The 11531-nt window shown below is 46.5% G+C and overlaps 2 protein-coding genes across 4 annotated transcripts in view; one reads left to right on the top strand and one right to left on the bottom strand.

Annotated features, from left to right (window-relative positions):
- The window catches only part of CENPP (centromere protein P), a 294971-nt gene extending 287305 nt beyond the window's left edge, over nucleotides 1-7666 (top strand). The window contains exon 8 of the mRNA XM_032164530.2: nucleotides 159-7666. Coding sequence (XP_032020421.1) covers nucleotides 159-289 — 131 coding nt within the window. The 3' untranslated portion in view covers nucleotides 290-7666. The remainder of the gene's footprint in view (nucleotides 1-158) is intronic.
- IPPK (inositol-pentakisphosphate 2-kinase) overlaps nucleotides 2974-11531 on the bottom strand; it is a 60984-nt gene continuing 52426 nt past the window's right edge. For all 3 annotated transcript variants that reach the window (XM_032164522.2, XM_032164523.2, XM_058444752.1), the window contains exons 12-13: nucleotides 6619-6698; nucleotides 2974-3199 (exon numbers count right to left, since the gene is read on the bottom strand). In XM_032164522.2, coding sequence (XP_032020413.2) covers nucleotides 2974-3199; nucleotides 6619-6698 — 306 coding nt within the window. The remainder of the gene's footprint in view (nucleotides 3200-6618; nucleotides 6699-11531) is intronic.

Here is an 11531-nt window from a genome sequence, read left to right on the forward strand (position 1 = left end):
CCACTCGCGCTGTCTCCTCGCCCGCCACTAGCACGTCCCATCCCATGCAGCCAGTCAGGAGGAGGGCGGGGTCTTGGTGAGGTCCATGCCAGCAGAAAACAAAAAACCAAAATCTGTCACCTTGAAGTTTCTTACCCGGTTTAATGTTTTCTTTATAGCCCTGGAGCTGGACCAGAACAGAGCCATAGAAACCGCTCCTCTCAGCTTCCGAACCCTGCTAGGACTGCTTGGAATCGAAGCTGCTCTGGAAAGCCTGATAAAATCGCTTTGTGCAGAGGAGAACAACTAGTGCCAAAACAGTGAACATGGAGGATTAAGATGCTGCGTGGAGGAGCATGCAATTTTATTCAATATAAACATTTGCTATTTTCCACTTAGAAACCACACTCTGAAGACATGCTGTCTATGCAGTTATGGCACATTATATGGAAACTCTCATGACATGAAAAATAAATACAACTAGTTAAGTATAAAAGTGACACGTACAATGTGGTTTACAAAAATAAGCTTAACATCTGAGAAAATGTACCGAGTGGTTGTGTGTCCTCAGATGTGTGGGGAGGACCCATCCCCCCACCCACTGCAGCCTTACACGGAGTCCACCTTGGACATGGCGGCCACATTGCTCAGCTGGGAGAAGCCACCCTTATCCTGGTTCCTGCCTCCTGGGGGCTCTGGAGATGGATGCCTATGGCGCCTCATCTTTAAACTGTCCTTAGTAGCCCAGGGGAGCCACGCCCACGCTCCCTGCCTCCCCCTGGTCCGCACAGTGGCGCTGTGAGGCAGTCTCAGCAAGTCCTCGCGCTGTTCTTGGTCTTCCACAAGAAAGTGGAGCTGTCAGCTTAATAACAAGAATAGCCTAAGACAGCAAAGACAGCACTGTTCCTGGGCCAGGGTGCAAGGAATGAGGTCCTTTATGAAAGACCCCCTGCACAGCCTAAGTGCTACATCGATCGTCCCAGACGTGCCGTTAAGAACCGTGACCTCATCAGTCGCCCATTTAGCATTGTTAGGATCTGTGAACGTGTGTTGTCTCAAACCAATCAGGGCCATCATGACTACGCAGCAGCAGCAGCAGTTTCCAGGACGGGCCAGAAACGCATCCACAGCAGTGGCACCTGTGGCTCAGGGGCTCCTCACAGCCTGGACTGGTGGGACCCAAGACCAGAATGGGGGTGTCCGTCTGTTTTCTCTTCTCCCTCAAATACAGGCTGTTTTCATCGTGTCTAGTCCAGCCCTGTCTGGGCCCTGTGCTAGGCAATAACTCTTGCAGCCCTGAAGGACCTAGGGAGCCCAGCCCACCTTCCCATGGACTGGGGTTCCCTCACATGTGCACTTGAACCCAGGACCCAGCATCCTCCACACACCGTGACAGTGGGCAAAATCATCCCAAATGAGGCTGCCCCAGCCCCAGCCCAGCAACAGTGAACTCCCTTGGGTCAAGACAGACAGTACTCAACAGCCACTCCCTCCACACTTCCCAGACAGAGCCTGCGGCTCGTCCGTGAGCTCCGTGCACTTTACCAAAGCCCCCATCCCAGCACACAGGAGCTGTGTGTATGAGACAGTGTCATTCGAAGTGAGAAGAAAACAACAAACAGTAAAAGTGTCCAGTTGTATCTATCTTTTTGCACCTCTGAGTGTAGAATTAGAAGTAAATATGACAGAATTGAACAATAAATTCTAGAAGAGTTGCCTTGATTCAAACAAGTATAATTCTCAAGTTATAAAATTTCCCACAAAAATTTACAATCAGCAAAATAGTTTCCTTATTTCTCATGTATCATTTTCATATAATTCCATGGTTTCACTAATATTATATGTTACAATAAGCCTCCATTAGTCCCTCAAAACGATGATATAAATAAGTATGTACAACCTAGCATAGAATAAAAAACTGAAACCAAGATTCCCAATGTTTTTCATAGCAGCCGGGCACACTTTGGTGACCCCAACGAGAACCCTCTCGGCAGCAGCCAGGAGCTGTTCACCTTCCGGAAGTAGGGCCTGTGGCAGCCTGGCAGGGAGATGCCACGGGGCCCAAAAACGCAACACGTCTCTCTCAAGGCAAACCCGAGGGAGGAACTCGGTCCGGGAGGAAGAGAGAACACGCTCCTCAACCACCCTAGACACTGGAGTGTCAGGAAAGCACTGAGCCGTTGGGGCACACTGCCCAGCCCGGCCATAGCAGCTCAGCCAGTCACAGCTCCACCTCCAACTTCTACAGCAGCAATTTTTAGTGGGAAAGAACCGCTCATCTCCCCCGCATGTGAAAGATTAAATTGTAAAGCAAAAAAAAAAAAAGGTCAATGCTCGCATGAGTGGTGTCCATCCTGACCTGAGTCTTGCGCTCCCTGCTGCCCTGTGTGGAACTGTGGGCTTCAGCACCTCCACAGGGACCCTGAGTCTACACTGCTCAGAACCGGCGTCTGCATGACCACAAGGTCACGCTCTGCAGCAGGGAACCACCTAAAAACCTGTGTTGATACGTGGTTTGCACTGAAAAAGTGACCATGTAACTCAGCTGGGGAAAGTTCCAGTAGTATCCATGTTTTCTTAAAAGTCCAAACTGTAAAATGTATGTGACAATTCAAGTTTTCTATGTTAGGAGTCTGATGGTAGCAGATCCAAACCTTGGGTCTTAGAATAAGGCTTTTCGCATTAGAGAATCAGACATGAGCCCTGGTTGGGAAGGAAGAACTATCCAGGAGGTCTTCCCAGGGCTTAACGGACACTTCCATTTTAAGAGTGTGAGCAGCTTCCTGGGACACAGCACTCACGTCCTACATTCCTTGTCCAGGAAGATGTTTCTAGTGCTCTTCAATTCCATGTCTCCAAGAGGCAATCCCACCTCAAAAGGGGTTAAAAGCAAAAACATTCACAACCAAAGGTCACCCAACACAACAGAAAACAGCTCTATCATTCAACCTTCACATTCTATGTTCAAGTTTCAAAGACACTGCAGGGAAAGAGTTAGACCTTGTGGAGAACTAATGTGCAATCTTCGCTTTCCTTGAACCGAGTCGACATCACGGCGTTGTCTTTGGCACGTACAGTCTTTGAATAATAGTTGACAATCTTGCCGTCCAGTTTATACTGATGGGGAATGCTCTCGTAGGGCTTGAGGTCAAGGTCCAGCACAGACACGGAGAAGGCAAACCTGGACCTCGATGAAGGGATGACAGGCCTTTGATCAGAGCTGCAAGTAAAAAATACCATTTCAGGATACACAAGCCTCCCATTCATTTCCCTCCCTCCCGTTCTCTCTCCCTTCCTTCTTTCAACTAGTATGTTTTTATATTTTTTCTGTGACTTCTGCAAAGTTAGATGAATCAATCTCTTTTAAAAGAGAAGTGAATGGCCTCACACCCCAGCTCACAAAGAGCACTCATTCTGTGCATCTGTGATCTGTGCGTGTGACAGCTGTCTGTGCCAGCTGTGTGCACCAGCATGCAAAGCTTCCTCGGGCCAGTGCACCCCACCATACCAGGTGAGAGAGGGTTAAAGGACTGAAAGATGGAAAAGTAATTACATGGAATATGTGAGCGATGTTCCCCCAGCCCAGTGGTATAAACGAACACTGAAAAATCACTTTATCATGAGCCAAGTATTACAAAACCCAAGAAAAAATAAAAAGTAGATCTGGCCATTCCAGCGCCAAATGGATGAAATGTCGACAAGCCTTCTCCTTCTGTGCCTCTCCTGTCTGCTGAGAAACGCAAGCTAACCTTTGGTTCACATTTGAAGAGATCTGGTGCAAATTTTATCTTCAGTCCTTTGTTATTTTGCCTCTCAGGGCTTAGTTTTATGGTTTTAACATCAGAAGTCATGTGCTTATAACAAGATGTGATTATTTGCCCTGAAAAACACATTTAGGATTACTCTGAGTCCTGAGCTCTGACTGCTGTGTGTCCCGCTTTTCGTCTCAGGGCACTCAGCACGCAGCACTCAAGTCACTGGCTAAACAAGTGACCTAAGCTCGGTTCAGTCCAAGAGAAGTATCCTGGGTTCTGGTGTCCCAATGTTTACTACTGTTCGAGATTTAGAAATCAACAAGCCAAACCCCAACTTCAAAAGCTCCTGCCGAGGAGAGGAAATACTGATGAGCACGTCCCTGCTCTGACGCTGCTCACCACGGCCTTGGCGCTCACTGCTGCCCTGCCCCAGAATCCTGTTTGTAGGAAAAACGAATCCGACTCAGCTGCTGGGGTCAGTAACTATTCTCACCTGAAGAGTAAACAGCAAATAACTCATTTACAAATTAAGGTCATAAGCCTCGCTCCAGAAGCTGGAATGTGCCTGCAGCTCGTCCCAAGGGGCCACATTTTATTGAGAGAACCGCAGAAGCCCAAGGTACCGCTCAGTTCTGAGGCCTGAGACCCAAGCTTGGTGCACCCGGGCTGGAACAGGCACATCCCCAGCCCATGACTAGGGCTACGTATTTTAAAGGACACCCCAATTTCTCAGAAGCAGCACCTGACAAGACCATGGGTGTAAAGACAGGAAGGATGTTCCAGGCAGCTCCCGGGGAGGGTCTGACTACCTGAGTCAACCATGAGCTAGCTCCATGGGAACCAATGGCAGTGACCAGCGGGCACCAGCTCCTGATACAGAAATGCTCTTCTTCCCCTCAGCACCCCGGAGGCCAAGACTGGGCAAGAGGCCCCAGGGACACACCTGTCCCTTGTGCCAAAAGTGTGCCCTCTAGCAGCCTTGGAGAATGAGGCTCAGGTGGCCTTCTGGCTGCAGGGGGGCTGCCCTTGCCTGGAAGGCTGTTCTCCAGGACACTGACCCACTGGGGGTTACCGGGGGACCAGCAGCCTCCAAGGGTGCTGGGGATCGAGGTGGAGAAGCCAAGGCTGCACGCTGTGTTTCAAATGGGAGGTCGAGAGGAGCAGCAGGGTTTAGGCACGGGAAGCCATGGCAGCTCTCTCCACAGTTCCAAATTCCCAAAGAGGCAAAGCTCTGCAGTGACAGGAAGGCAGATCCAACTTGAGACATTTTCCTTTATGACAGGGCAGAAACAGTAGTGCAGAGCTGGAGAAGCCTTTATTTTAGGGGGTGTAAGGACTTTAAATGTGGTCAGTCTATCTGTGAGCTGCAAATTAAAGTCTAGGGATCTAAATTTAGTCTCAGGTCTACCAGGCATCTCAAGATGCCAAGATGACTCATGATAAATCCCAGCCTTAGTTTGTCCCTAGGCCTCTAGAGCACCACAGTTACTGTAACTTGACAGGTGTGGCCACTGCACGCACCTTCCTGGAAGCAGGCCCAGCCCCACATGCCATGTTCTCATGTTCTCGGAGGAGAAGCCTTCTCTGAGATCCTCTCCTTTTGTTGAGAAAGGCCTGGCTAGAGTGCTTTGTGCAGGATGGTTCCCGTGCCTGCACCCTAGGTCTGAGAAGCCACGTGGCTCAGCACCTTGGGGACACGCCCTCCCCTCCCCTCCCAGTGTCGTTTCTGCTGAGCAGTTGGTCGTAAGGACCCGGGCCCCTCAGCTTTCCCCACGTGCTGGGTTTCCATTTTGACATCACTGACCAGGCACTAAGAGATTCCCAAGTGCTAGACGAGGTGAGTAACACGTCTGTCCTTCAGCGGCCTTTCACAGCCCACCTGAGCACCCTGCATCCAAGCACATTTCCATTGCCCAGCTGTATCCTTGGTCCGGGGGGCTGCTGAACAGTGGTATCTTCATGGGTTTTCTCTCATCGAACACCACCAGTTTAATCCAGCTAAGGAATTCCTCATAACTTAGCCCTGTAGGTATTTCCTTAGGGGATAACAGGAGTTTTCGACTAAATAGAACAACCTTTTTTCTACTTCAGTTACGCCCTATAATGTTCCTCAGTATTTCATATTGGAAAGTAAACAATTCTGTGCCTGCCAGGGAACAGGAATCCTGGGAACTGTTTAGTTCAAAAGCACCAGGAAAATGAGTGGCTGGCAGCCAGCAACCAAGGTCATCTTGACCCAGGAACACGTTAGAAGAATGCGGAACATTCCGCAAATACTGGGTGCAGGGTTTGGCACCCCTGAAGATCAGTGATGGAGATGCTAACGACTATGAGATTATCAGTTTCATCCCGAATTCCCAGAAACAGAGGGGACTGGATAAAACTAGTGACATTAGGGAGAGGGGCTGCAAAAAGGCTGGTTATTCAGAAGAGGAAGCAGAAAAATGAATGCGTGCCTTACAGGCTTTCAAATAACTGTGGTGGTAAAAAGGCAGGTGTGTCATGCTGGCACCGTGGGAGACTGAGGAACAAGGGCCACAGGCACCCACACATCTCAGGGGCTGGCTTTCTTTGCGGGAATGGAATGGGCAGCTCACTGTCCACATTGTTTCTGAGCTCTTGGAGTATTTTCTTAGAAAACAGTAACTTTCAATGTAATAACAATCCTTCTAAGTTATTCTCCATAAATCTGTCTTTCGACTGAATTACAAGCTTCTAGAGGGTGAGAGTTAGTAAGCCCCATGATGTCACATAGGCCAAGGAAGTTATGTCACTCCATCAAGGAGTCGAAATATGGGGAAACCAACTATCCTATTAACAATTAACCAACTGTCCATAAAACCCCGTTAGACCCAAGCTGCATGCCTTGCAGTGGGGGCCTCACCTGGCATCCTGCAGACAGGGGGACAGCGCAATCATGATGGAGCAGTCCTTGGCAGTCATGGCGACACGGTACTGCTGCACCTGCAGGGGCGGGAAAGATCAGCTCCAGGTCACACAGGAAGCCTCTGCCCCCCACACAACCTTCCTTCCCGGTAGCCAAGTGCGGGAACTGCTTCCTGCCTCAGAACCTGAGGGTGGGATTAGGAGCGAGGGCCACAGTGAGCAGGGGCGTCAGGAGGTCGCCCTGTGAGAGCACCTGGGCCAGCCCTCCACCCCACGGGGCTGCTCAGAGGCCAGCAGCACCCCCTGACCTCTCAAGGCAAGCAGTGTGGGACCCCAACTCCAGACCCTGAAACGGATGATCCGTCTTCAGCAAGGTCACCACAGTCAGCCTTTGGAAGGAAAAGCAGTAAGCCACCTGAGCCCCGCATGTTGGCCACACTCAGAGTATCAAATGAGCATCACTCGACACCTGCAAGAAGGGTGCAGGGGGTGTTCAGCAAGGCATTGCTTAGAACGCCATTCCCTCCGGAACATCATACAGCCACCAGAGACAAGTGCAGACGGCCACCCTTCTACAGGCTGTGCGTGTGTGTTAACTTGCTCCACCCTCACAGCAGCCCAACAGAGCAGCACGACCGGCATCCCACTTTACAGACAAGCAACAGACACAGAGATCACTTGTCCGTCGTGCCCTGCTCGTCAATGGCAAGGCAGGGACTCAAACCCGGTATGCTGGCTCTGACATTTGCACTCTTCAACACATGCTCCAAGCTATGTGGGTCTGTCCATACTGACCAGGGACAGCTCAGCACACACCACACTGTCAGAGTCGACATACGTAAAGCCGTACATGTGCTCATGTGTGTGATGCAGGCAGGGAGAAAGGTGAAGGACAGCCACCACAATGCTCACAACTGTCTCCTCTACAGAGCAGAATGTGAGGCACTCTCTCCCCTTCCTCCTTTGGACTTTCATATATGGTTTGGATTGTTTTAGATGGCATAGCTCTCGCTTTCACAAAAATAAACAGTTGTAAAAAAAAGGAATTGGGCCTCACACATCACTGGCCTCAATATTTATACTGATGACAGACCATTATCTCCTGTCTCCCTTTTAACCGCTCCCCTCAATTGCATATAACCCGGAGGATCTGGCCTTCGAAAGCATCCAAGCTGCACTTTCCAAAGGGCAGGACTGGGTGGTAGGGAGTGGGGAGAACCTCAAAGCACGAATTTAGCTCAGGCCTGCACACTATTCTTCGGGTGTGAGAAAACCTTTCACAGCAGATGGAAATGAGCAGCTCCTATCCTTACACTCTATTCAGTTAGCTAGGAAATTAGCTATTTCCCAGAGTACAAAAACATCCCAGTCCAAAAGAATTACTAAATATAAGAAAGAAGTGTAAAACATGTACCACATCCTTAGTGTACTGCAAAAGCCTTTCTAAGAGGCAAAACCCAGAAGCCATTAAGGACTCTCAGATTTGAAAACGTAGAATTGCCGGGCACAGTGGCTCACTCCTGTAATCCCAGCACTTTGGGAGGCTGAGGCAGGTGGATCACCTGAGGTCGGGACTTTAAGACCAGTCTGACCAACATGGAGAAACCCCGTCTCTACTAAAAATATAAAACTAGCCGGGTGTGGTGGCGCATGCCTGTAATCCCAGCTACTTGGGAGGCTGAGGCAGGAGAATTGCTTGAACCCCGGAGGTGGAGGTTGCGGTGAGCCAAGATCGCACCATTGCACTCCAGCCTGAGTAACAAAAGCAAAACTCTGTCTGAAAAAAAAGAAAGAAAGAAAACATAAAATTAAAAAGCCTTAGCAGGGCCAAGTGTAGTGGTTCACACCTGTAATCCCAGCACTTTGTGAGACCGAGGAGGGAGGACCATTGGAGCCCAGGAGTTCAAGACCTGCCTGAGCAACATAGCAAGACCCTGTCTCAGATAAATAAGGAAATGAATGAATGAAAAGCTTTTATATAATACAGTCATAATTCAAAGGCAAAAGATAAATAAATAAAAGACTGGGAGAAAATATTTACAACATGTAACAGACTATCAATGTTAAGAATATATATAGCGTTAGAAATCAATATGAAAAAAGAAAACTACCCCCAAAAGTGGACCACATAAATTGACAAAAGGAATATATATATACATATATGTATATATATTATATATATACATATATGTATATATATTATATATATACATATATGTATATATATTATATATACATATATGTATATATATTATATATATATATATTATATATATGTATATATATGCATATTTATATATATATATGAAAAGATGTTCAATCTTACTAAAATCAAGGAAATGCAAATTATAACAATGAAGTATTTCCCAGTCATCAGATGGGGAGAATTACACACACGCACACACACACACATACAGTCGGCCCTCCAGATGCAGAATCTGCAGATATGGAGGACTTAACTGCGAGACTTGAGCATCCTCAGATTTTGGTATCAGATTTTGGTGTGTGTGTGTCATAAAATGAAGAGGTTAGACTTCCACTTCATGTAATGCCAGACTAGGTAGTTGAGGCCAACCCAACTGCTGAGGCCAACTAAAAAAGCTAGACAAAGTATCTGCTTGAAGGCAGAGCTAACAAGCCAGGGAAGAACTGCTAGAATAGGGAAGGACAAAGGTATCTGGGTCTGCTTTTTCAAGAGAGGGTAGTGATAATTCCACAGTTGGCTGAGGGGAACTTTTAACCAAACTTCAGGGCTATGGGGACAGTAACCATCATGACCCCCCTTCTTTGGGTTAGTACCCAAAATACTGCCCTTTTAAGAATAGAAGTGAGACCAGGTACAGTGGCTCAAGCCTGTAATCCCAATACTTTGGGAGGCCAAGGCAGGCTGATGGCTTGAGCTCAGGAGTATGAGACCAGTCTGGGCAACGTAGCAAAACCCTATTTCTACAAAAAATAAATCAGCCAGGTGTAGTGGTGCACACCTGTAGTCCCAGCTACTCAGGAGGCTGAGGTGGGAGGATCACTTGAGCCCAAGAGGTGAAGATTGCAGGGAGGTGAAGATTGCAGTGAGCTGAGATTGCACCACTGCACTCCAGCCTGGGAGACAGAAGAAGACCCTGTCTCAAAAAAAAAAAAAAAAAAAAAGGGTAGAAGTGAGCCAAAGTCAACAGGCCCTACCAGGAATTACAGTTTTACTTCAAAGAGACCAAACCATCAAAACTGGATTAAAATGACTCCAGCTGCTAGTGTTTCCCAGGCCTCTGATAGAAGCAAACCTAAAATTCTCTCTGGAAGAAGGTATGATTCTAGGCCTCAAGTTAATTCTAAAATAATTGTTCGAATACAATTTCTAGCACACAAGCAAAACTGTGCACACACAAGAAGACAAGATGACATGAATGGAAACCAGCAAAAACAAACAAAACCACAATAGGGGAGAAGGTCTATGGGAAGCTACACATTCCACTTGATTTTGCTGAGAACCTAAAACTGCTCTTAAAAAAAAAAGTCGATTAAAAGAAAAAGATGCCATCGAAAAAGAAAAACCCACAATAGTAGAAAGAAACACACATGCATGGATTCCAACTATTGGAGGTGCCAGACACACATACTGTATCAAAGAATATAAGACAAAACTGAGAACTTCAGGGAGAACTGGAAATGATAAAAATGAATCATTCAGAGATTCTAGAACTAAAAAAGATGAAGAAATAGACATTAAGAATTCAACGGATTAAACAGCAGATGAGAAAAAACTGAAGACATGCAGGTTGGATGGGGATAATTTCAATCAATGTAACAATGATTGACAGAAGACCAACTAGATTTCTCTTAATTGTGGTTCCCCTTGTGGTGATATAGCTAGGGTTACAAGGAGGGAACAGTTATCCTTGCTGTAGCTCTAGGTGGAGAACTGGCAAAACCAACCTTTGGCATAAGCTGAGGAGGTAGCTGACTACTATGGTCTGAAGAGTTTGAAGTCTCTTCCACTGTTTCTTCCAAAACACCTGCAATTCCCACATTATTCACTCTTTTTAAAATGCAAATGTTATTTAGGAAGCATAACACTACCACATTAACTAGTTTTCTAAACGGAGTTAACCTGAAGATACGGGTTGGACAAAGAGAGGTAATAACTCGGGGTCAAGGAACAAGGCAGAGGTAAGAAAATGGGAAAGCTAAAGAGAATTGCTAAACTGGAAGACAGACCACAAGAACATATTCAGAATGAAGCATGGAAAGGATACAATCTAGAAAATATAGAGCAAAGGCTACAAGAAATAGAAAATTAGGAGAATGTGTCCAACATACTTGTAATTAGAATCCAAAAGAAAAGGGGAAAAAGGCCACGCACAGTGGCTCACGCCTGTCCCAGCACTTTGGAAGGCCAAGACAGGAGGCTTTGAGTTTGAGAACAGCCTGGGCAACATAGCAAGACTTCATCTCTTAAAAAATAAAATAACATTTTAAAAAGCTGGGCATGCTGGCATGCTTCTGTAGTCCCAGCTACTCAGGAGGCTAAGGCAGGAGGATCCCCTGAGCCCAGGAGTTTGAGGCTATGATGAACTATGATCATGCCATTGCACTCCAGTCTGGGTGACAGAGACCCCATCTCTTACAAAAATTAAAATAAAGATAAATACAAATTAAAGATAAATAAAACAGGAAATGGACAAAAACAAGAAAAAAATTAAGGCTAATATTTTCCTAAAATGAAAAAAAGACATCAAGCCACAGATTCTAGAAAGCCTCCAAAAATATCATTTATACATATCATGAAACAAAAATTAAGAACTCATCACCAGCAGACCTACACTAAAGGAAATATTAAAGAGTGCTCTTCAAACAAGAACAAAATGATTATATATATATATATATATATATATACATACATATATATATATATAT

This window comes from Hylobates moloch, unplaced genomic scaffold (genome assembly GCF_009828535.3).
Source record: "Hylobates moloch isolate HMO894 unplaced genomic scaffold, HMol_V3 SCAFFOLD_10, whole genome shotgun sequence".
NCBI lineage: Eukaryota > Metazoa > Chordata > Mammalia > Primates > Hylobatidae > Hylobates > Hylobates moloch.